Below are 26,185 nucleotides of genomic sequence, written 5' to 3'. Positions count from 1 at the left end.
TTAGCATTGTCCAAATCTGCATTAAATTGTCATTCTAGATGGAAAGCTTTGATGCCAAGTAAGTGCAAGTGTACTCTAGTTGATAATTATTTAACTTTTAAGAGCTTTATGAACTAAGACTATTTATTTGTGTAGGTAAAGGAATGCAGTTCAGAATTACTTGAATGGGGGGTTTGGAGTGTAATTGCAAGCCTTACTTGTCTGCTTTGTGCTGATTTGAAACACTAAACAGCAGAAACTATCACTGATTAAGACAAGACTTGCAGTTCTCAGCATTTGTAAAATCAGGACAATGCTAGTGTTGCTTGAAGTCAGATGTCTTCTTTTTTACTGATAATCTTAGTTTAAAACTGTTAGTAGTTGGTCCATGGCATTTTTAATGTAGTTACCATGTCACTATAGCAGCTCCTGCCTCCTCTCCTGGGCTGGTGAATTCTCTGGGCTGCTGAGTTCAGCAGAGACAGCTGGGACAGTGAGGAGGAGGAGCAAGAGAATCTCCTGGTGCTGCTGCTAGAAAAGGACGTCTGGATCTATAGTTTTCATGGCTATTATAGTGGGAATGTTTCCTGTAAGGTTTAGCCAGTCCCTCCCCAGTAATTACTGGTGCAATTTGTAGTAACTGCCAGTGGCCTGGAAGAACTCTTCTTTTCTTAGGACTTTGGACAGTCCCATCCAGTAGCATTCTTTAAAAAAACAAATATAGTGACTCCACTGCTGTAACGTGGCTCCAAGCTAAAGATCTCCCTTTGATTCTTTTCCTTATCCCACACAAATTTATAGTTGCATCTTTTTGCTGTGAAGGGCAAATTTGACCCTCAGGGAAGGGTGTTCTGTGGTGTCTCCCAGTAGTACAATGAGTGAGCCATAAATCTACAACAGTACTTTCCACTGAAAATGAAAATTGAACCTGGACTATTGCTTTTGTTATGCATTTAGTGGAGAGGAAGAGAAAAAACCCTAACTAACCTCAAGAAGAAGAAAGATGTGTCTGTTGTGAGTTGGCTGGAAACAGTTGATAGCAACAGTCACAACAGATTGGTCTTTGTGTGGATTATTTAGACACCAGTGCTGTAGTGAGTTAGAAGCCACTAATCTGTGTTTGTCAGAGAGACCACTCTGTTGTGTTGATCTCAAGTTGTTCCTTGGACGAAGAAAGGAAAAAGCTGCCCTAGAATTTACAGCCAGGACTAGCCTTGTCTCCCTGGCTTCCTGAGCTGTCCTTAATCTCTCCTTAGGATGCTCCTTTTGTTTGCCTTGGTTTCAGTACTGGTTTGTTGTATTTAAGGAACCATCTTCAGCTGTCTGGCATCATGAGTTCAAATCATCAGCTCTGTATTTTATGCACTATGTTTTTCTGGAAGGCTTTTTCCCCCCCCCTTTCCATGTATTGATATTAGTGCACATTGAATGGTGGACTATGTGCAGCAGTAAAGATAGTCAGACATAAACAAAACAAGAGAAACATAACAGGTCTCATGCTTTATTCATGTCACTTTTGTTTATGTTCTTACCACCCAGAAAAAGGAAAACAGCTGCTCCTCAACAGAAAGATAAGAGCAGAAAAACTCCATAAATAAGAGACTTTTTCTGTAGAGTGCTAGCAGAATTTTTCATGCAATATATTTGATAAAGTACTATTTTGATTCTTTATACTTAATTTTGGCTGCTCTAGTCAAAATTTGAGGTATCATTTAATGAAACCATAGAATAATATGAATACATTAATTTCACATCTCTTGTTTGTGTAACAACAGTACCTTGCTGTGGGGCAGTGAAATAGGCAGAGCACACTAGAGCAAAATGAAAGGATAGGTTGTCTTCTGAAAAAACAAACCAACCAAACAAACAAAAAACCCCAAACCAAGAAAACAGCAAACCTGATAGTTTCATGGCCTTGAGTTACCTTTGTGCATAAACAATTTTTTCCTCTCCCTGTTCCTCTTGCCCTTCCTCCCACCTTTTCCACTTTTCTCGTGTATGATAATTTCTGGTATTTTTATCATCTGGTTTATCCTAACTGTTCTCATTGAAACCATCAAATTGTGGACAAAAATGTAATTCCAGACCTGCAGTGAGAGGAAATACAGACTAATAACCACTGTGGATCTGTGCTCTGTGTGCTGAGAGAAGCCCAGAGTGCTGGGCCCATGGCATTCAGACAGCTGCCAGTTCTGTTAACTGAAGTTTAATTGTGGTGCAAGATGGGGAACCACTGACCTTTAGAAGAATTTGACTTAATGAGACCCTCATACCTGATGTCTATTTTCAGCCATTTTTAGCTGACCTAAAATTACTGTTTAGCAAGGTTGGACTTTATGGAGCCACTTTTCTCACCTTTGCTTGTGAATGATGGCACAAAATAAATAAAGATTGGTACTAAGTTTGCATGTGACATTTAGCAAGGTTAAGGGAAAAAAAGATTCTATTTTGGTATGTTCAGCAGAAGTATGTATTTTTCACTTGGTTTTGGGCTTTGTCTGCTTCTTAAGTGTTTTGGAGGAGAGTCAATGTAGTTTATGGCTGAAGTAGGTGAAACCAAGCATTGGGAGCAGCTCTGAGGGGTGTTACGTGACTGTGTTCATTCACAAAGACTGTCCTGCCCCAGAAAAATCTTTTCCCCTGTTCTTTGCAGCCAGAATATTTGTGTGAAATGCAGCCATAAGCATTGCTTTGAAATTAATAGATTGAAGTTTGATCAGCTGGGATAGAGGCTTTCTTCTTCCATAGAATTTTTATGGGTTTGAACTCTTTGAGAACCTTATGTAAAAGTGAGTTATTCATAAAACAGTTGCTGCAGTATCACAAGATGTCTTCCAGTACCACTTTTTTTTTTCTTCCTTTAAAAAACTAAGCAAATGTTAGCCTATATGGGAGAAATATGAGGAAAATCACCTTCAGGTCTGTTAGATTTAGAGACCACTTTTCAAGCTCTCTCACCACAATACAGAGAAAGAGCTGCATGCAGCAGTGTGAAAATGTAAATGGGATTCAATTTGCTTGCCCCTTTCATTGTCCTTAAATCTAATGATACCAATTTCAGTTATGGTTAAACTTCCTTGTTTGAAGATGGCACAGGACTACCTTAAGTGTCAATTTGTGCTAGAAAATTTAATTTTTATAGGCTATGGAATGTGAGCTGCGTGGAAGAACTGTAAATGTAATGTAATATATAATAGGCTATTTAATTTATTTTAACCATCTTAAAGTCTATTTAAGTCCTCCTGAGACATTCCAGAGCTGATCTAAAGGAGATCTTTTCCATCAAGCTCTCAGCAATTTAGACTTACACTTCCTGTCTGTTACAGTTTTCAGCTGATAATAGTATCCACTTCAAATTCATGGCATGTATAGACTTGGATTTTTTGTTTCTAGTGGGACAGGTACAAAGTTCTCTTAAATATGAAAGACTTCAAACACTTTTCCTCACTGGTGCATGGTTTTACAGGACTAATTGGGGAAATGCATCTTGTGCTCAGGTTCATGGAAGTTGATTAAAACATTATTTCAAGAGTGGAGTTGGCTGAAATTGCACTATTGCCCTTTGGGAGGGAGCAAGTATAGCCAGTCCCTCTCCTCCTTCACTGTTTCAAGCAGAGCCCTGACTTGCAGCACCTTCTTATCATGATTTTCTGTTCTTTTTTGTTATGGTTTTCTGTTCTTTTCCTTTCCATTTCTATCCCTTAAGTCCAGAAGTTCTTGCTTTTCCTGCTGTATGATAATTTGGTTCTCTACCACATCAGTACTACTTTAAATACTTGGGTTGACAGCAACCTGAAACCTAATATTTTTTACCCAGGTGCAAAATGAGAAGTCTAAACAAGGTAGACCCTTGAGGAACACCACCACTAATAATATTTTCTCCATCCCAGTAATTTACCATGAGGTGTGATCCTCACGTGTTGCCATTAACTAAGAAATTTCATCAAAGAAAGATAAACCAGTGTGACGTGATTTACATTTGAGAAGATCTGGGCTGCATTTCTATTTATGTTCCAGTCACTGGTTACTCTTGGGTGCTCTTTCCCCTTAGAACAGTTGTTATGAGATGCTGAGGAACACTGAGCTCACATTAACAGGTTCTACATTTCTTCTCCAGCCCTAGGCTGCTATCCCAGAAAATGTCCTATTCACTGAGAACCCTCATGCCCAAATCTGCAATTTTGATATATAACCCTTTTTTTTTTTTTTTTCAGTATTCTGGGATGGAAATTTTTTTAAGCAGCCTCATTTCATTTTAGTAATGGATGTGGTAATTTGCAGTGCTTTGTCCTTGTTCCCATGAGGTATTCTGTCTCTGTCCTCACACACACCATTATTCTTACAGGAAAAAATGATGCAAAAGCCTAATTTAATATTTGGTTTGTCCTCCTAATTTCTACTCCTTGTTGACATCAGTTCTTCATTTCTTGCTCTTAATCTCTTGTTGAGAAACCATTTGTTTGTCTGTGAGTTCCCATTTTCCTGGCCTCCTGGCAGTTTGCATTTAACCTCTGCAGCCTGACCTCTGAAGTGCCAGCTCTCTTTGCTGATCAGTCCCTTTTTCCATTCCTTGTAGGTTCTCTACTTCCCCTTAATATCCTGCTTTGAGGTGCATTCTCATGCAGGTAGGTCTGTAGCCCTTTCCTCTCCCCCTTTTTAACTTTACTGGGATATAAGGACTCAGATTTAAAGTAAACCCTTCCCTCCCATACGCTCAAATCCAAGTGTGTATGTGTTTCATATATCTTAGGATGAAATTTTGGTTTATGGCCCATCAGGGAAAGGTGGGATTACTCTTGAAATGTAAAGAAAAACTGTTGGTTATTTTTGGGTCATGCAGCTGGTGAGGCCTGTACCCCCAGAAAAGATTAAGGAAGTTGGAATTGCCTTTGGCAATTACTCTGTGTTGTATAGGCTGCTTATTTCCAGATGGGTGGTTTGGTTGTTTTTTTTTTGTTTCCTTCACGTAAAACCATGGGAATTAATTTGAAAAACTGGCATTTAAACCATCTGAATCAGAAATAGATTTTTTTTTCCTTGATGCTAGTTATGTTTATATAAACACAGTCCATTTTGTTAGAAGGTCAATAATTTTGGACATTCCCTGAAATCCTTTCCTGGTTTCACTTTTTTAAAGAAAAATATTAAAGGTATACTGATGTTTCTTTTTTCATTATGTTGGGGGCCAGATCTATTTGGCACCTTTTTGTTGAAAACCCCAGCACACAAGAGGACAGTTCACTTTTCCATTTTGCCAAGTAGTTGGGAGAGCTCTTACAACAGATGCCAAGGCTGCTTTTCTGGAGCTGAGTGATCCCTTCTGACTCTGCATATTATCAAGGGAGAAAAGGATAAAATGAGTTCCCCAGTTTTGGAGCACAGCCTGGGGTTCTGTGTGGGTTCTGTGTGGGCTCTGGGTCCGTGGCACCGCGGGGCCCCTGGGAGGGCGCTGGGTGCGGAGCCCGCGCTGCATTTCCGTGGGCTGGGGGTGTTGCAGTCGCAGTCTGTCAGCCCCTCCTGTGTGCACGTTGGGACCATATGGGATTGCCCAGCTCCATGTGCTGGCAGCACTCCCTGCAGATGGACACGGATGGAGTCACGTTTGGGCTCTCTCTGCCTGCACAAATCTGTGTCCTCCTGAGCTGGGGGGTGGCAGAGCTGCTGAGGAGTTGGGGTTTTTTCTGGCTTCTGGTATCAGAGTGGGGCTCAGTGCTCTGCTGTGTTGATTTTGATAGTGTTAACCCTAGAGCTAATATAAATTTTAAATTACACTTTTATGAATTTCATTTAAATGTAATTGGAACTCCTCAGTGTGGTCTAATGGTGATGTATAATTCTTGTCTCTTTCTTACCCTTGGGGGTGCTGGGGGAATCTCTGAAAGTCCCTTTGTCAGCTCTTTTTGTTTGGGAATAGCCATTTTCTTTTCTGGATCTGCTGTAAATTTCCAAAGTTCACCCCTGGTATATCCTAGTGTTTGATGAGCTGACAGCAAAAGAGAGATTTGCAAGTCTTTCACCGTGTTTGTTAGCCAAGGCTTCCTGCAGTATTTATGCTGCAAGACTTTAAAAGCAAGGATAATAGTATTTAGTAACTAAAAGCTTGAAAAACTTATTAATGGACTGTTTATATTTGTGTTATTCCTCTTAATTGTTTCCCTTAGCTTTAATGAGATGAAAACCAATTTAGTGTCATTAGTAAGTGTCTGAGCATGTTCTTCAAACTGAGCTTTGAGCACTATGGTGGGGAGTCTGGGGGTTATACCTTTAATATGAGGGTTATGTCCTTAATATGATGGCACTTTGTTGTTTGGCTTAGTCTTAAAACTTCACTGTGGGTCAGTGGGTGTTTGTGCAACATGTGGCACTAGATGTTGAAAGTGGATGTTTACATCTGGTATGCATTGGGAGATTAAGGTAGAGAGGATGAAGTTTTGGGTATGTGTTTTTTGGATGAAGGATAAAGTGAGAATACTTTTATTTCCTCTTAGATTTGAAACATATCATTCTAGCAATGCCTTTGAAACTCTGCCAGCTTTGCCAACCGTAACATTTATGGGATTTTGGACCTAAACTGAACTAGAGAACTGTTTTTAGTGGCAGAGAAAAAGGTTAGTGCATGAAAATAGCTGGGCCTATTATTGACTGCATGTGGTCAGTGGTTTGGCTGAATGTAGGTGGCTCTTTTCCTGTCACTGTTTTCAAGCATATGGCTTTGTGATGAATATAAAACTCTTTCGAAATGAGATCTGCTGCAGTTCTTTTTGCACAGTAGTCTTGTGCTGTTTAGTAGTGATTATTTTCCTTTTGTCATTTACTTTCAATCCTGTAGTAAAAAAAAAATCCTTTTCAAGTAAAGCTTATTCCTGTTGACATCAAAGCTAAGAGGTTTGAAGAATGTGATCATCTGTGTATGGCAGCTGCTTCTGTCAGTAATATTTCTAAAAGGATGCATAAACTGTGTTGCTGAGTCTTTATTGTAGTTGATGCTGGGATTGTTTGCAGCGGGCAGAAACTCCCTCTAAATGTGCACATGCATTTTGTTTAATGATTACTTGTGTGAAAATCTCTAATACTGAATTACAACTTCCCTTTCTTTGCTTTTCATGTTTCCAGTCTTGAAAGTAACATTTATAGCAGTTTCTCCCAAGGTGAACTTCTTTTTCCCATTGTGTAGAAGACAGCTTGGGTTAACCCAGTGTTTTGTTTCCTTCTTTGTGTGTGGTATACAAGGTGCAACCTCAGAGCTCAGGGAACAGTGAGTTTTCTAGCTCCTGCTGCAGAGAGCTTAAGGGCACAACAGGTTCTGTTTAACTTTAACTTAAACAGTGTTACCCTATTTATATCTTTGTAAAAGATCTGGGTGATAGAGCTGTAAATTGTACAGATTGTGGATTGTGTAGATTGTCTGGTGTTTTCAGTGTAGAAGATTCTAGTGAATCTTGTTTTAGCAGCTCTCAGATGCAAGAGCTGGTTTCATTCAGCTGAGAGCAAAGTACATTTGGGTCTGCAAGATGCTGAGAACTGCAGCAAGTTTTAGGGGCACAGAGCACTTCATGAGTTGGTTCCATTGCTGTGAAGTATTTTTAAAACAAAGCAAAACTGTTCTCTAGGTTTGGGGGAAATGTTATGGTTTCCTCCCGTTTGAGGGAAATAATATATAGAATTATCCAGTTTTTAGAGTAACTGTAAAAGAATAACTAAATAAACAATGAGGTCTAACTTGCAGAGCTGCTTAACATATTTTGAATGTATTTGTCAGTCAGTCCTGCATCCTGTTTCACAGGCCAGACACAAGGAATAACACTGTTGCACAAGTGAGGCTGCTCATGTGATCATGCCTTACACACTTTTACAAATTTAGTTTGTTACCTACCTAAAAAAATTATACAATACTATTTGAAACACAAAATCAACTTTTGAATTCTTGAAATAAAAGAAAAACCAAACTTCTAGACACTGTAATTATTGCAACAGTAGATTAGAATTTAGTGAAATATCTTCCTACAATATAACATAACAATATCACTCACAAGTTATTAAGAAATTTCTTTTCTAATTTAAACTAGCCCTTTTGAACTGTATCATGAAGACAGAGCTGTGTTTCCCAAGCGTGCTGGGTGAAAGACTGTCACTAAGCAAGAAGTGCTATGCATGTGTTTGTAACTCTTCTTGCAAGAGAATTTTAAGTAATCCTTCATTGCATCCTCAATATTTAAAAAGAAAATTCCTTTGAATTTTCCCGAATTTGGGGTTGTGCAAAACACTCTCAATATCAGCAAGCTTTGTAATGTGTTTTTGTTTGCATTTTGATTTGGGTTTTTTTTTCCTCTCATTCTAATTTTGCTCTAGGAAAATGCTTGGTATTTTGGCAGTAGTAATTGTCCCAATTCAGGAATGCTCTGTGAAAGATCTCAAACATACTGATAAAGGTTCCTAACTGATACTGATAATCTCCATCACGTTCGTATTGGAAATCTTTTTTGAGACATGAAGATGATGGAGATTAGCACGATGCCTCAGGTTTTAGCTTTTATATTTTTCATGTTCTGTGCTGATTTAGTCTGTATGTTTGAGCTTCCTGTTAGGGTGTGATGAGCTCTCTTCACAGAGCACGGACACAAAACAATTCCTGCTCCAGCTGGGCACCAAGGACAAATGACCCAAATCTCAGCCCAGGAGCACAAACCCCGTGGGCTGGAGAGAGAAAAACAAGCAGGGTGGGACTGCCTGGGCTCAAGCTGGAATGGGACAATGAACTGCAAGGTGCAAATGGAGCAGAGCTGATCCCAGGGACAGAGCCCGTGCCCGGCCGTGCATTTTGGGGCCATTTTGGTTCATCTTGGGTGCAGCCCTGGCTGGGCTCTGGTGCTGCCCAAGGTGGATCCATTGAGGAGATCCTTTTAATAAATCCCTACTTTATTCTGTAAATATGTCCAGCATCTAGGTCTGTTCTAGGTCAGCCTTCACAAGGCATCAATCAGTATCAGTTCTCAGCATGGATTGATAGAACAGTATCTACAGAAAAGCAGCATTGCTGATGAGCTTTAATTTTAATTTTGTGAGGGTTTTTATGTCAGCAGTTACAATTGCCTTGCCTGTTGCGCAGAGGTCGGAGACCTGCGGGAGCTGCAGACCCTGGACATCTCCACCAACCGCCTGATGACGTTACCCGAGAGGCTGCACATGTGCCTTTCCCTGCAGTACCTGACTGCAGACAGGAACCACCTGTGGTCTGTGCCCCGCCACCTGTGCCAGCTGCCCAGCCTCAACGAGCTCTCCATGGCTGGCAACCGCCTGGCCTTCCTGCCCCTCGGTGAGTGCCCACCTGGGGGGTGGCAGGCAGCAAAACAAACTGCCCCAGACGTGAAAAACAAAGCAACAAGTGAGTTTCTTTGGTGGTCCCCGCAGACTCTGTTTATGGAGCTGTCACAGGGATCATATTGTTGGAAAATATGTTAATAAAAAAAATGCAGGTTAAGGTTTCGTGGTTTTTTTTTTTAAAGCTATCAAATTTGCTTTATTTTTAGCTAACCGCGGGGAAAAAGTTTAAATGATGTGCTTAAATATAGTACTGTGTAATCTGAGTTCCACCACTTTGGGTAATGATCTGTTTCTGTTTGCTGGATCTGATGATTTAACTAAGATTCCTCAAGTATGGTTTAAAACTTGTTGTGGAGTCCCAGTAACTCCATATAAATTACTTTTCAGCATTAGGAGTGTCAGTACCACATAATCCAGTGCAGGTTTAGTTTGTGCTGTGTACAGGCATCCATCAAAATTTCCACAGTAGTAGCCCAGGGAGGAATTGATGAGCCTTTTGCTCAACCCTTTGAAAATTTGGAAGAGTGGAAGCAGGTCAGGAGTGGGAGGTGCAGTCAGTGTGTGGGGGTTTGTTGGGGGCAGTCACTGTGTGTTCCCTTCGGGGAAAACAAATCCTCCTCCCTGAACTTGTCACTTTTCAGCCCTGCCACGGGCTAATCTCAGCTGGGATACAGACACACATGCAGACCTGCCCTGCCATCTGAATAGCCATTAATACTTTCTCTAGAATACAGAGTTTGGTGTTAATTAGGTGCAGATTAAGTTATGATAATCACATTGGAAAGAAGCTGGAAATTGAGATGGCTAAAAATGAGATCATAATTTCTAAATTAATTACCTTGTGTAGGTTTAACTTAATCTTTTCAGTACTAGCAGTTCAGTTTTTAAAGAACTTACTGATCTTTCTGAATTTTTTATCACCTTAGTTTTTATTGCTGGAAAGTAAGTGCAAATAATGTCTCCAGACAAAGTGTTGCAGTTATGTCCCAGCATATGTCATTATATAAATGAGAAAACGAGTTCCAGGATGCATCATCCAGATTCCACACTACTAAAACAAGCAAATTGCCTTGCCTTATTTTGGCAAATATTTTTAACTGCCATGAGAGAGGAAGTTAAACAATTTTAATTTTGCAAAAATTCAGTAAGATGAGATGTGAAATTTTAAAGGATAAAAGTTTTTGCTACTTTTGCTCTCCACTAGTAGCTTACCTGTGAGCGAGCCGTGACCTGGATGAGCCATAGATCTGCCAAAGTTTTAAGTTCAAAAGGAGGAAATAAATCTCTAATATAATGACACACCTTCTTTTTTCTTTATTTTTAGACTCAAATTCAAAACATTCAAAAGGAACTTTTAAAATAACGGGAAACATCAAAGACTGTCAATTGACCTTGTTCAGTAGTTCTTAATAGTGACTCACTGGTGAACATTTGGAGATAATTTGCTATCTCTGGATATGAAACTGAATCATAAATCCTAGAGTTCAGAGGAAAAGCAGCACAGTATAAATGTAAATGTTTAATCCTTCCTCTGAAGAATCAGAAGGCTTCAGAGTGGTCAAGATGTGATGAAATAAAGTAGAAGAGAGAGTGCATTGAAAAGCAAAAAGATTAAATCTATCTTCTGTTGCTTGGGAAAATATTTGTCTTGGAATATTGCTGAAGTTAAACATAATTGTAGCATTACTTCTGCTTGCTGCACATGTTGGCTGGTGGGGCTTTTGTGTGTATTCTTACATCCAACTTCACTTTACCAGTTAATGACTGATAAGGATGCTAAATAATGGTGAAAAATACTGCATAAATACTTTCAAGTGATAGTCAAGCAAATATTGTCAAAACAATTTTTTGCAATTAGGGAGCTGTGTTGAAAAGCAGAGAATTTATTCATCTCCTGACAGAATGGTTGAGGGTTTTTCTTTTTTTATTAGATATGTCCATGTTAAAAGAAATAGGTTTGAAACAAGTTGTTTAATGCTTTTTAAAGCATTATTTACTTCATTTATTTCACATGGTGGGTGACATCTACTCTGTCAACCAGGAGTCTGTTCTGCCTTGTCCAAGTTTGTCCCTCGTAGCTGCCAGCAGAGCCTCGTGTGAATGTAGTGGAAATCTGCATTTTCCTGTTCTGGATTGATGGGTGCAAGGTTTATTCCAGCAGCAGCACAGCCCTGCTGGACAGGGATCAGGAGCTTCTTTGCCCTGTACATTCTTTTAAAAGTTTGCAGGCACATGTCTTGGAAAAAACAGTGTAACACTGTTAATCAGTTTTAAAATACAGCAAAAATACCTGATCCCACTCTGTGACTTTCAGAACAGGACCATAAACAAACAGATGGGTAAACAACAGTGAATTAGTAATTTGTTTTGCAGAATACACCTAAATCTTGGATATGCCAGTGTTTTGTAAAAATCATTTTTCAGTATTTCAGTTTATACTAAAAGAAATGAGACATTATGGATCTCAGCCTTTGGGTCTTCCTAAGAAACTAATTTTTAAGAACAACTCCAAAAATTATATGTGTAAGTTGAACCGGAAGCTGCATCCTGATCAGTTGTATTATTGTCATGGTAACTTCATGCTCCCTTAGTAAATGGTATTAGAAATCTGCTGATCATTGTATATCAATCTACTTACAACATAAATTATCTTTTGACAGAAAATTAACTTTAAATTTTAGCATTACCGAGTGCTCGGGTGCCTGAAAACAAATTCCACTGCAAGCAGAATGTGAATCTGATGACACTGCAAAAATAAAAATCATTTGTGTAATAAAGTACAAATATAATTAAAATAGGCCATAAATTCTCAAGTGTACTGGCAGTATAGGGGATGTTATGACAGCAAATATTCAGTATTATATCACTTTATTTGAGGATTTATGTGCACTTTTTATTTAGAAAATGGGTCTAGTAATTATCAGTGGTAAACAAAGGTCTTATTCTACCTCAGTATATGCTGCTTTTGTGTCCATGCCCTCGCAGTATGGTTAAAAGAGCATCAGTGCAGCCACACAAGGGCTTTTGTTCCATCTTCAGCCATGTGGAATGCATATGCCAGGGCCCTGAGGTTAAAAAAAAAAGGAAAAAAAAAAAAAGAGGGAGAAAAAGAAAAAAAAATAGAATTGGGGTTTGTTCAGGACTCATGGCATTTGGTCATTTCTGGGAGAGAGGTCTTTGATCTGGGAGGCTGGAAGGAGGAAAGTGGAAATGTTTTAGACACAGTACAGTGCTTGCAAAAGCCACATGAAAACCTTCTTTGTAGCTTTAGCCTTTTCAGAGATGGGCAGCTTCCTTATTGCACCGAGTTCTTCAGAAGCATGGTTTTTAGAGAACTTTTAACAATATTTGTTGGCTGATATAAGACATAAAAATTAATGTGGATGAGATACAAAGAGCCTTTCAAAGTGATGATTTATTAAAATTTAAACTTTATGGATAATGTTTGAAACTGAGAAAAAATCTTTTGGAGTCTAGAAGTTGCTTGGTTATTTAATGCAAAGAAACTCTATCAAAGGAACATTTATAGTTACAGGCTATTTGGCTTTGGGAATTGAATTTTTCCTACTGAGATATTTTGTCTAACATCCAAAAATTTGCTTTAATTACCTAGGAAATGCAGTCAACTCAGAACTTAGAATCTAAACATAGCATAAGATAAAGACAGAGGGAAGAGATGAGATGCAGCCTCACTCCCCCCTCTCAGTGCATATGAAAAGAACAGCTTTAGGGCTTTTTTTGACTTGCCTGATTTTCAGCCCATTTGCATACATCTGTGTAGAAACCAGCAAGATGAGCCTCTTTTAAAAATTTTCTGCCATTCTCTAAATTAATAAGTTAAACAGTAGCACATTCAAGCTACCCCAGCAACCCATAGTTTCCTGCTGGTTTTAGTCTAACTGGCTTCTGCAACACGAGGGTACATTCTCTGAACATTACATGTCCCATCCACCTGCTACCTGCTTTAAATTGTATTGGCTGATTCCTCACCAGCCCTACAATATTTTATTGTGTTACATTGCTTCTGTGTTGCAGTATTTTTATTCATTGTAGGATAACAATGGGGTTTTGTTTCATCTAAAAATATCCCAGAACTTCACTAAACTATTTTCAGCCCTGCAGTGGTGAGCCCAAATAAATCATCTGGTTGAGGTGATGCTCAGCAGCATCTCCAGCAGTGCCCATCAGTCAGCAGAGGGATTTGTGCTCCCATCCTGAGGCAGGACACTTGATGGATGCAGCAGATAGTTCTGGGAGCTGGAATGTCTCTGGGACAGGGTCAAAGCAGCATTTGATGGTTGAATGTGTCCCTTGATGTCCAGTGACTCTGCTTTGAACAAAGCCCAGATTATGGTCCCTGAAACCCCTGCAGACTGTTGCAAAGCAAGGGTCTGTGTTAAAGGGGAAAAAACACCAAAACTCTTTTTTTTATCCATTAACACTTTTATTTTAGAAAAAGAGTCTCTTGGTTCTCTGTTGGTATCGTCACCACTTCTTCAGATCAAAGATTTGATATTGTGCCACTCCTCAGCACAAACTTTTAAGGTTTCTGGTGCTCACAGCTGCCATTTGAGTGGGTGACAGCTGAAGACATTCAGTGTATTTTCAGATGGACACACATCTGGGGAGGGATTACCCAAAATATCTGCACTAAGTGGTATTTAGGGCTCTTGTGTACGATAAAACTATTCAGTAATAAAGAAGGCTTTGTGTTACCTATTGTTGTAGCAGGGAATGAGAAGAGATCAGTATTCCAAATATAATTTCTGAATAGAAATATCATGGGGTTTGTTTTAATTTTTATTCTTGGTCATGATTACAAAGGGGACAGAAGCTGTGCCCATTTCTCCAGTTACCCTTATTTCTGCCAGCCAAGGTAACTGATAAAGATGGAAGTCAGAATTAGTCAATATTAGTATTGTCTTGCTGTGGCTGATGCAGCCAAATGCTTGTTTATCTTAGTCTCTCTAAGGTCCTCATGAAAGTTTAACAAGTTGGGAGGCACACAGATTATTTGTGTTCTTCATGATGCAGTTTGTTTGGGTCACAGCTCTCCCATCCCGGGCAGAGGCTTTCAGACTTTGTTCTCCTGGTTTGTGCTTTGCACTAAACATAGAAACCTTTTCCTACCCAGTGTCTCAAAGGGCATGGGAGTGTCAGATGAGTTGGGCTGCCCAGCTGATCCTGCACATCAGCTTTCTTATTAGTCCAGAACTCTTTCAGACTTTACTGTTTTGTTCAGTTTAGTGTTTTTTGAAATGTCTCTCATTTGTTTTTCACTTCTCTTCATAGCAGACAGTTTTACCACTCACTAGACCTTGCTAATAAGCAAAATTCTCATTTCTGAGAATTCTTCCAAGAAACCTAAATTTTCCCATTTAATTTTAATTTTTAAGCAAAATAAAATAGATCCATACTGATATGCTTCTATCCAGAGGTATCTTAATAGATTTCTAGTCCACGAAGGCATTACTTAATCATGCTGTACTTGCTTCTTTTGACTACCAGCCATGAATATTTTAAGAGCAGTAATGCAATCAGCACACCTGCAGAAGTATTGATCATTTATTGCAGCCACAACTTTTGATGTCTAACATTCTGCAGTTTAATGCTTTGTGTTTTCTGGGGCTCTGTAATTCCCTGCACCACACAGACTCATTTCTGAATGACTGCACTTGTATTTGGTTAAGGCTAATGAATCCCAGCAAGGATCTCTCCTTGGAGAAGAGAAGGAGGGGGACAGAGCACATTCTTGTGTCTGTCTTGCCCACTTTCCCAAAGATAGAGAAGCTGTGATTTCACTGACATGAGGCCAGTTAATGAAAGCAGGTTTGACCTTATGAACTTGAAGTATGCACGGAGGATTTGAAATCAATTGTCCCTTTGCTTCTTCAAACTGACTTCAGAGTTTGTCAATGTTAAAATTTAATTATTTATAATGGGATTTTCAAGGCTTCTGAAAGGGGGCTTTGTTTTGTTTTAGTAATTTGAAATGCTTGCTTCTAAACAGCTTTTCAGCTCATCCATAATAAAACCATTGGCTGAAATTTTACAACTGAGAAGTACTAATTTATGTTTGCTTACATTGAGTCTGATTAGCTTATTTATAATTAAAGAGAATTTCTTTGCTTATAATTGTCACTATGTCATCCTTTCTCCCCTTGACTTTTCTTGTTTTCTAAACCCAGATTTAGGTCGTTCTCGAGAGCTCCAGTATGTTTATGTGGATAACAACATTCACCTGAAAGGCCTCCCATCTTATCTGTATAATAAAGTCATTGGTTGCAGTGGGTAGGTATGAATTCATTCAGACTCATTGTGTACCTGTCCTTGTAAAACTTCTCCTGTGTGATGCAGCTAGTTATTTTTTATGTGTCTGTGATTGATCCAGTGCTGATGTTACTTGGAGGGGATTACTGCAGCTCCCTGCTCGGTTTTATTTTTGTAATAAATCTTCTGTGTTAATTGCTGACTTTTGACTATTTTAGTATTAAGGCATAACAGTGAAGTTACTCTGAAAGAATTTGTAATAATAATGTAAGGTCTAGAGCTGACTTTAAAAGTTGGCCAAAAGTGTAGGCTTCATAGAGTTTCCAGAACTAAAGAAAGAGCAAAATAATTTTAATATATTGCTGCATCTCTTTGTTTCTAAATGCTCACATTTCTGTAAGTTGTTGGTCATATCTTGAAAAGTTATGTACAGCTCCTTCACGCATTTTACATCCCAGTATCAACTTCTTGTAGGTCTTGCTACCTACTAACTAAAGTGACTTTTTTTAGGAGTTATGGATTGACAGGTTTATTTTTATATGTGGATTTTAAAAATATCCTGGGCTGTCTCATGTTTGTGGTTAGAATGCAAGAAAAAAGTGGTCTGTGTAGGACACTGGCTTAATTCTTTCTGCCCTGACACTGGCATAAATTAGGATCAGCACCCCTGATGAATGGAGCCTTGCTGGTGTAAAACTGATCAGAAGAGGATTGTCCCCATTACCATCTAATTATAAATTTCTGGTATGCTCACTCTCAGCAGATCTCGCATTAAATATAAATTCCCTCTCTACAGCCTGCACTCTGCTGCAATATGGGAGATGCTGAGTCTTGGCATTTTAAGGTTTTTCTAATATTCCCATGTCAGCTGCTTGGTGATATTTAAATACTTGCAGTTGGATTACAGTTCTGCTGAACTGTGTGACTCGCAAGCTTTTACTAATTTCGTTTTTCAGGAAGGAGAAATTCTAGCCTTTTTTCTTTCAGAACTGATTGTAAATTGTTAGACAGACATTAAATTGACCTTAAATTTAACAGAATTGTATTGATTGTGACCAAAAATAGTAATGATAATGCACGAGGTGGTCCAACTGTCCTGCCTTTCAGGTGGTTTTATACAACAGCCATGGTGTTTTGGTTTTTGGGGGTTTTTTTAAGTTTTCATTTTATACTCAGTGAAAAGAATTTTATCTTTGCACTGACCTTTGTGAAGATCTTACCAGTTCTTTTTGCTGTTCTTACATGTACAGTGCTGGTGAGACCACCTGCTACTGTTTCTGATATTATATTATAAATCTAGTACAGAATTATATAATCTAGTCTTAAAAATCTGGTATAGAAGAGACTAGAGGAGTTGCAAGTGTTGCAATGAAATTGATTCTTGTAATGCCTCTGTGGAATGAAAAGTGATTTTCTTCCTTAATAATGAATAGTAAAAAGGGATAATTTCTAGTAAGAAAAATGCTTGTATTTGTGCACTAAACAGATCCTTGTCTTTGTTGTGAAACCATCTTGAAACATTACAAATTATTTTTAAGAAAAAAATTCCAGTAGGAGAAGAGCACGTATATATTGTTAAGAAACCAAAGGTTTTATTTGTTAATGTGCTAAGAGACTTTAAAATTGTGTAATAATGGTCATGTGAAGAATTTCTGTGTTCTTTCCAAGAAAGCGTTAGTAACCAGGCTAAGGTTTTCATGGGTCAGGCAAGAGTTGAAGATCCAGGCTTTAGTGCTCTGTCTGGCCCTCCACTGGAGAATAAAATCTGACAAGCTGCTGTTACTGACATAAAGCTTGATTTCTGAAAATAGAATATAAATTGCCTTGTGTAAGTATTGAATCTCTGTCTGGGCATCCTGCAGTCAGACTGACTGAAAAAAGTCTTTTATATGAGAGGTGATGATCTCAGCACTCAAAATAAATTTTGATCTTATTTTTTGCAGATTGGATTTCATAGTCCCCAGTTAGGGATTTGTCAGTCTTGTTGAAGGCAGCCAATAGGTGGTCTCAGCTTTTTTTTCCCCTCACATATTTATCCACCAGGCTTCTTCTGCAGCTCCTCTTTTTCCCCAGCTGTTTAGACCATCCTCTATTCCAATTTTTAACCTCCATGGATTTTATGTGTGGCATTAATAGCCTCACCCTTTACATAAAGTAGACCAAATGTCCCAGCTCTGAACTGCTGTAAGGAGTTCAGGGTTTGTTCCTTGGTGTGGTTGGTATGGAGTTATTCAGCTTGAAAATACAACATTATAGATTTATTTATTGTGATAACTAACTCTTTGGGAATGGATCATTGGAATACTGGATCTCTCAATTCCCACTTATATTTTAACTTCACGAATGGGAAAGTATTAAATATTTAGCAAGAGGCCTATTGACTTGCTTGCTGTTTAATGCTACTGTATTTTGGTTGTTTCTCTGGGCTGTTTCTCCTTTAATCAGAAGAGATGAGATTTTTGTTGTCAGACAAGTACTATGAGACTTCTTTCACATCTGATAAGGTTGAGAGTGGTTACCTCCGTTTTAGGTCTAACATCTGGGAAGGCTGACAAATTTGTGTTTCTGTTCCATTTGTTAGGACTGGCCCTAACAAGTTGCTCTTGGCTTCAAATTTCAGTTGTCATAAACAATTCCAATTCCCCTGTTGACTTCCCCAGCCTCTTAGTAGAATTTTCCTATGCGTGTCTCTCTGGTATGATCGCTTGCAACAGTGATCACGTAAAGAGTTATTATTTTTACTACAAGCTAAGTTTCTCTCTCTGGATCCAAATAACCTTCCCTTTCCATATATGATTTGGGAAGGGCAAGGCTTATAGACTTATTAGGATATCTTCCCACTACAGCATGGCTGTTGTTTTTATTTTTCCTTCATCTGCCCACCCCATGCCCTCCAAGGGAACTCTGGATGGGGAAAGGTGTAGTACAGAATTACCCAGTGGCACTTAAAATACTTTTGGGGGGCGGGAGTTTGCCTCATGTGTTATGGTTAAGAAATCCATGATTGTTTTCAGCTGGTTGATCCAAGACACGAGAAGCAAACTGTTGGGTAGGAAACTGCTCCCCTCAGTAAAGGATTTACTAAAAGAGGCTAAAAGAGATTGTCACGTGGCAAAGTCATGGGCACGTAGCATACGTGGTTCACCCCCTTGGGTGTGTTCTCATCTCTTTATGTTATTTGATGAGTAATTCCTCCAAATGTCCCATGTCTAGCACATCACAGAAGGTGGGAATCTGTAGAAACATAGAATCATAGAATAGTTTGAGAAGGGACCTTTAAAGGTCAACCCCACCATGCACTGCTCTCTGCAAGGAATCCTTGAGGGGTGCTGCACTGGAGAGCAGTATCAGGCTTACTTTGGGTTGGTCATCTGGGTTTCCCTGTAAAGTTACTTTTATGATTTTTTTTCTAACCACTTTCTAAATGTCTTGTGTCCTTCTAGTTGTGGTTCTCCAATTCAAGTTTCAGAGGTGAAACTGCTCTCTTTTTCATCAGGCCAGTTAACTGTGTTCCTGCCAGCAGAGGTGAAATCTATAGGGACAGAAACAGATCATGTCCTGCCTTTGCAAGAACTGGCCATGAGGACCCTCTATAACACCTACTACAGGTTTTTGAAAGGTATGAAATTTTCTGCATTTTTCAGATTACAGAAAGAGTGAAAGTGTTTTCTCGCAGTGATAGGAACATTTTTAACAGTTCTTCAAAGGCTTGGGCAAGGATTTATATTTTAAAAGATTTATTTAATCAAATTATGTTTGAAATGCTGCATTAGAACAAAAGTGTCCAATATCAAAAACCAGAGTTCCAAAGACTAATTCTGAAGTCAAGTGGTGCTTATAGATGGTTTCTTACTTGAAGCCTGTATGAAGAAGGACACTTTTTTTTGCAGGAGAAACTCTTTAATGGAAATAGGAGATGAGAAATACAGTTCCTGAGGCAAGATCAGATGCATCAGCCAACAATGCAGCTCCTTGCCAGGCAGCACACTCCTAAACTGGCAGACTTGTTATACATAAGGCAGAAGAAATGCGAGCAGCCCTCGGCCATTTCAGCACAGCGTGACAGCTGAGCTGCTTTAGTTCTGCCCCAATTCAGGCTCTCTGCTCTGAAGTGGCCCTTGGCTCATCTGGTTCTGCATCATGCAATCACATGAGTTAGCAATATCTGATGATAACCTGCAGATCCTCTCAGATCTGGATGTGTTGTGACTCCCCACTGTTGATGTTATCTTGGGAACTCTCAGCTTTAAAGGTCAAAGGAGAAAGCGGAAGAGTGGAGAGTTCCAGTGGGAGGATTAGAGGGGTTATGGAAAGGGTCTCTTTGTACCTTGGCCCCTGGAGTAAATCCTCACTGCTTCACCAGGAGAAGTGTACAAGGAGTCTGCCTTTTCTCACCCACTTGTGACTTGCACAGTCATTTCTGGAATCCAGCTGTGTGGATGTGGTTCCTGAAGATGCCAGTGAACTTTGGTGTGGGAATGGGAAGGTGGTACTGCAGAATCAGTTTAAGGGATGGTTTGTAAACAGTTTTATACAAGGCTGTGAGGGTTACACCCATTTTCAGCCAAGATGCAGAACCTGAAAAAGATGGATTTATATATCCATATACACCCAGCTCTAGCTGTGTCCTGTTCTGAGTGACCTTATTAAAGACTGTGGGCATTAGCACTGCAACAGCCCGGTTTTGGTGAGCAGGAGCAGGGCCTGTGTCAGACAGGTGTATGATAATGCTGTGCTGGGGAAGCAGGTGGCACATATGATTAAAGTAGCAGATTTCATCTGTCACTGCCTAAATTTGCAGTTTCAAGAGTGCTGTTAAATACTTGGCAGCTGCTGGGGAAGTGACAGAAGTGACTGGACTACTTTTCCTCAGTCTTTGCACACTCTGCAGAGTGTGACCTTTTCTTTCTGACGCACATGTCCTGCTCATCCCCTCCTTGGGGCCCTTGTGGTACATTGTGTCTGGGGTTCAGCCTTGAAGAGGTGGAAAGCTGAAACCAGTGTGATACCATAAAACTGATTTATCAGGTACTGCATCTTGTCTTGATTACTCAGCACCTAAACTCACTCACCTGTCTTGCTGTCTCTCAGTTTCTAGATGGAGATTAGCATGTGGGGTTTAATTTATAAAACACTGTGTGGTTTGGGCCAGGCCTGGGAAAGTGATGGCTCTTTCCCAGGAAATGACCCTGGAGTCCCTTTTGGTGAAAATGATGGCATCCTGTAGGCTGTGGGGGAACACTTAACAGATGAGCAATGTATTGATCTTTTTAGAGTGGTCTCTTTGGTTGGGCCTGTGAGAATTATGCTGGGCTGGATTGAATTTCAAGTAATTCCAAATACTGCAAATCTCTTTTTGCTGATGATGGAGTTTGGGCTTTGTAGTGAGGTTAGCTATCCTGCTGGATTGGTTGCTGAAATATTTTAATAAAATACTACTGATGTCCTTTTCATAATGTATTACTATTAGTTACTAAACATGTCTAGATATCTCTGTGTCTAAAAATCCTTCATTATCTTTTAATCCTTTCTAATATTTGCTCAAACTATAATATTTTCACCTGGGTATTTTAGCCCAGTTAAACTTATTCCCACAGATGCTAAATTTGTACATTTAACTTCAACTTTTTGAATTTAGACATGGAAAGCACTGTGTGCCTCACTCTAATTGTGGTAATTTGTATTACCTCATTGTTGTTTTGACAAAACCTTAAGAATGTGAGGCAGCTGTTTTCTGAATTGTTCATGGATCATGCTTGTGTTTGCCTTTATCATGCAATCATTTTATTATAAATATTTTTTGTTTCTTTTCTTCTCTAGATTTAAACTTTCTCACTCCAATCTCACTACCCAAAAGCCTCTTGGAATTGCTGCACTGTCCCTTGGGACACTGCCACCGCTGCAGCCAGCCTATGTTTACCATTGTCTACCCAAAGCTCTTTCCCTTGAGGGAAACTCCAATGGCAGGATTGCATCAAGGGTAATTATACAGGAAATTACACTGGGGTTTCATCTAGGAAGAAAAAACACCTTATGGAACAAAGCATATTCTTAAGGATATTTTTTTTTAAACTTAGCATTTCAGATCTAAAGTCCCTAGCCTGTGATTGCATGTATATGTTGACAAATATTTTATTCATGAGTCAACCAAAATATTTCTGTTAGACTCTTAAAAGGGTCTTCAGATATGCTTGTCTCAGCCTGGTGTAAGACAGGAAGGGGTTTGGATAGGAGGGATTGAGCTGTTTGTGGTAGTGCAGCACATGCCTGGCAGCTCTGTGCCCTGGGAAGGAAGTGGTACCTAACACCAGTAATTGCCCTGATGGTCTCTGGCTTCAGATTGCCACCTCCAAACAAAAAGTGCTGCAGGATCAAGATGGAAAAAAACTCTAAAGCTAGAGCTTAATTAAAATGTTCTGCAGTAAAATACTCTTGTTTTAATTTCCACACTAATTAACTGAGATATGCTGTGGAAGCATTCTGCATAGGAACATATATTTTGTAGCAATACATGTTTTTAATAATACTTCAGTTTTATGGTTGTAGCAGTTGTGAGAGTGTCTACAAGATTCACAAGTCAAGTGCACAAGCCCACACAGACTTGCTGGCCTACTGGACAGTACAGTCATAGAAGGGACTCAAAATAGGGATATAGTTCAGGGAATGTTGCCTTCATGTAGATAAAGATATAAAATACCTTTAAGGTGAGTCCTGATTGCTTTGCAGTGATTCTTTCCCTAATCCTTATTAGTCTGAGTGGATACTGTAGCCTTCCATGAGCCATAATATCAATGAATCCAGTTTCTGCAGTGGAAAAGCATCATCTGAGGAATTTCAGCTTGTGCTATTTGAAAGGTAATAAAGGGAGTTTAAAGCTTAGTCACTTGGAGTTAAACAAGAAAAGGTGATGTTAGATTCTTGTTAGAGAATTCCAGTCAAGCCATTAATTACAAAGCATATACCTAAAGTATAAGTTCCTGTCTAATGCAGGAACACCACTTAGTTCCTGGTCTGTGGAAATCCATTGATTTGATAGTGGATTTGATCTTCCATTAAAAGAAGCTTTTCCATGGGAAGATCATCAATAAAAGAGAAGAGACTAATGGGTGGTTCAGGTTGATGGTACCTGTTTTACACAGCTGTATCCCAGCCTGTTTTGCTGTGAGTTTGTAACATGAGAAGCATCTGATTTGTAAGCAATTCAGCTTTATGAAATGAAACAACTTAGGTATGCCAAATCTGGGCAGCAGCCAGAGGGCTGCATAAATGCTATTTTGGAAAAGCCATCTTTCTTAGAAAGATCTGATTGCAGAGATTGCACACTTCAATTTGCCACTCTGTTACACTTCAGTCATATGTCGAAATTCAGTGGATTTCATGTTGAGTGAAATAATTAACTTCCATATTACAGTCATAATACTCTTAGTCATGTTATAATCATGCTATAAAGAATCTCTTTCAAACATTCAACAGTGTCATTTTCTAAGAAAATGATGGAAAACTACTGGCTAGTCACTAAATCCATCTATTATCCTGAATAATTCAACAATGTGAGAGTTTGGACTACTTTGTAATTAATTGCTAAGCATTGCTCATTGTAGAAGATACAGTTACAAGATGATAGACATTATCAGTAGACACCTTTAGGAATTATAAAATTTAAGACTCCACAAAAACATACTTTAGAGCTGTTTTGGGAGAACACCATATTAACATTCAAAAATGTAATAATTAAAAATACGTGTTTCTGCATGGTTTTCACTTGTTTCAAAAATAGTTATCATTTCTTCCCTTAGACAAGAATGTACTGTGTTCTGCAAAATGCCTTTAATGAATCCAATCTTAAGTAGCTGACATTTGATGCAAATCCACAGAAAATGAGATCTAAACAGGGCAGCCTGTCATCCTTATCTCTGTAGCTTGTGCACTTGACATGGTAAGATTATGTGGAATTGTGGAGGTGTGATAGCTGGTTTAGAAAGATGTGAAGGACAGGGTTTCTGTTCTAAACAGCTTAAAGTGACCATGAAAACACACAGGGTAGGATCCTGGGCATTTGAACAGCACTGATTAGCACATGCCACACCCATGCCAGTAAACTCCTGCCTGGATTTCCGTATCACATTCTGTATCTTCTTAGAGGGAAGGAGAGTTACGTGTTGGACTGGATTTCTGTAGCTGAAGAAGCACAGATGCCATGAGCACTGGGTAAAGTGTGATTTCTGGGTTAGTGAAGAACAGATCTGAACATTTTGAAGGCAGATATCTCAGTCCCTGGCAGGCTGGAGCAGGAGCAGGGTCACTGTGAGGCTCGGATCACACTTGCACAGTGCCATCCCTGCTGCACTGCGTGGCACGGTGTGACAGCACTGCCTGTCACTCATCCTTTCTGAAGATCTGCTTGTTCACTCTGCTAACCAGGGAGGACACTGCCCTTCAGTCATGTCATGCCTACAAGCAGTAATTTAAGAAACACACGAGCAGGGCCAAGGCTGCCCAGCTATTTTCCTGTCAGCTGCTAAACCTGCTGGCTGTGACACTCAGGCACACCCTGCTCAGAGAGAAAAACCACACACTGCTGCTCTAAACCCAGTGCATAAGAAACCAGGAAGGTTTTGAGAACCCCTACAGTGTTTCCCTGCCTTGGTGTCAGGCACTCAGAGACAGCAGATGAACCTGTGCTTTTTCTGGGCTGTGGAGATGGGCTAATCCTGTATTTTACAAACCAGCACGTTGTCTGTGTGGAATGCAGCCAGGAGCTTTAATCTTTACTGACAACTGTTCCCCCCCCCTCCTTTTGTTGTTTTTTTTCTTCTAGGAGGACAACTGTTAGTTTTGTGGCATACTGCTGCTCCACCCAGTGTCTGCAGACTTTTGACCTACTGAGTTGATAAACATTTCAACCTCCTCAGGAGTGGTGCCAGTGTAAAGCTGCGTTCGATGCTGTGTCCCTGTGGTACTGGAATACCGTGTGTGCTTGTGCCAAAGCAGCAGAAGTGCCCAGTCAGGAACACTCTGAGGCACTTAAATCCTGCCCTATCAAATCTGGATGAACTGCAGGAACTTTTCAGAAGTGTAAATACCGAGCTTTTAAAAGTATTAATTTCTTTCTCCTCCAAGGCAGCACACAAACCAAACACATTCACAGGCTCTGACTTCAGGATTTCCAGTATTTTTCAAATGTGCCTGATTTCAGGTTGACCCATTGCATCATTTGAGGCAGTTGCATTCCTCTAACTGGAAAAAGAAAAGTTCAGTTATGGCAAACAAATTTTCACTTATTCATCCCTATCCTCTTCCCCTGTACAGCTGCAATCAGGTGTATTGCTGTAAGCCTGCAGAAACCTTTGATGGATCCCACTGACTTTTCCATAGAATTCAGCCTTACTTTCTCTCTCTCATCTTAATGTTTACTGCAGCAGAGTTATCCCAGTTGTATACCAAGTCTTTGACAGTTCTCTGTGGTATTTAAATCCCCATGCTAAAAGCAGATCTTTCTTTCTAGTATCATTAAATACCACAGTTATTTAATGGGAGTAACTAGGATATGTCTGGAGACTGAAGATCCTGTTTCAGTGAAGGCTGGTACTGATGCCTACACTAAGGACTCTTGCTCCAGCATGTTTGAGGGTGTGTTGTCTTTATTTTCATTGCTTTATTTTTAGAAATAGTTCTCCTTTTGTTCCATGAAATTCTTCAGGAAGAAGACAACTTTAAGTATCAATTTCCCTTGGAAAAAATCCAACTAGTAATATGATAGTAAAACTTTATATTTATTGTATTTTTACAGTTGCAGGCTATAGATCTGCAAAGAGCTGGTCTTGATCTTTTTCTAGATTCAGCATTTGGCTGATTTATCCAAGTGTGTCAGTGGATTGTGTGCCTTGGAGAAGGCTGGAAGTCCAGGAGCAGGTGTGTATCTCCATGCACAGGTATATTTGCACATATGGATACCTGCACAGAAGGGCTGGCACATTTGTTTTCATACATTAATGGCAGATTTGGTGCAAATTGCCACTCACTATCATATTTGTGGGAATCTCTTTTTGTTACATCTTGTTTATTTTAAATAAAGAATGAAGGATGGAAAAAAGGCCCAAAATGCCTACGTGACTAAACATTTTGATTTTATACTAAAACAGTTTATACATGATCGGCCCCTTTTGATTTCTTTTTGAATATATAATATTTTTTAAATATAATTTGTTCTTTTTTTTTTTTTACTTTCTATTTCTTAGGTATAAACCACTTGTTGATTTAGCACAGTGTGCTGCTCTGTGCAGTAGGTAGTTACAAGCTGAAATAGATATGAATGAAACAGTTTGTTATAAAAATGGCAAGATAAAGAGACTTATTTGGTAGTGTATTAGCATATGTTGTGGTGAGGTGTGCGTACTTTGAAGGCAGGAGGCATTAAAATGTTTTCCTGTTGCCAAAGAAGCATTTGTTCCCTCTGCAGGCTTCCTGGCATCTCTTCAATAAATAGAGTATCTTAAGAGCTTAAGAGAGTACCAAAAAGGCAGTTTTGAGGGTGGAATTTTTAGGTTGTGCATGTAACTTGTAAAAATCTTTCCTGGTTTTATTGGGTTGGTTTTAGAGAGTTGAATTAGCATTA

The 26,185-nt window shown here is 39.3% G+C and overlaps 1 protein-coding gene across 5 annotated transcripts in view; it reads left to right on the top strand.

The window, feature by feature from the left end:
* Positions 1 to 25,663, top strand: part of LRRC28 (leucine rich repeat containing 28) — a 48,613-nt gene extending 22,950 nt beyond the window's left edge. For 4 of the 5 annotated variants that reach the window (XM_059482338.1, XM_059482337.1, XM_059482340.1 and 1 more), the window contains exons 6-10: positions 9,086 to 9,292; positions 15,489 to 15,591; positions 19,014 to 19,189; positions 21,391 to 21,550; positions 24,389 to 25,663. In XM_059482338.1, coding sequence (XP_059338321.1) covers positions 9,086 to 9,292; positions 15,489 to 15,591; positions 19,014 to 19,189; positions 21,391 to 21,550; positions 24,389 to 24,461 — 719 coding nt within the window. In that variant the 3' untranslated portion in view covers positions 24,462 to 25,663. Of the gene's footprint in view, positions 1 to 4,555; positions 4,605 to 9,085; positions 9,293 to 15,488; positions 15,592 to 19,013; positions 19,190 to 21,390; positions 21,551 to 24,388 lie in introns of all 5 variants that reach the window. The other variant, XM_059482342.1, reaches the window with a different exon arrangement.
* The last annotated feature ends 522 nt before the right edge of the window (positions 25,664 to 26,185 follow it).

Source organism: Ammospiza nelsoni, chromosome 14, assembly GCF_027579445.1.
Source record: "Ammospiza nelsoni isolate bAmmNel1 chromosome 14, bAmmNel1.pri, whole genome shotgun sequence".
NCBI lineage: Eukaryota > Metazoa > Chordata > Aves > Passeriformes > Passerellidae > Ammospiza > Ammospiza nelsoni.
This window is presented reverse-complemented; position numbering and strand designations above follow the sequence as displayed.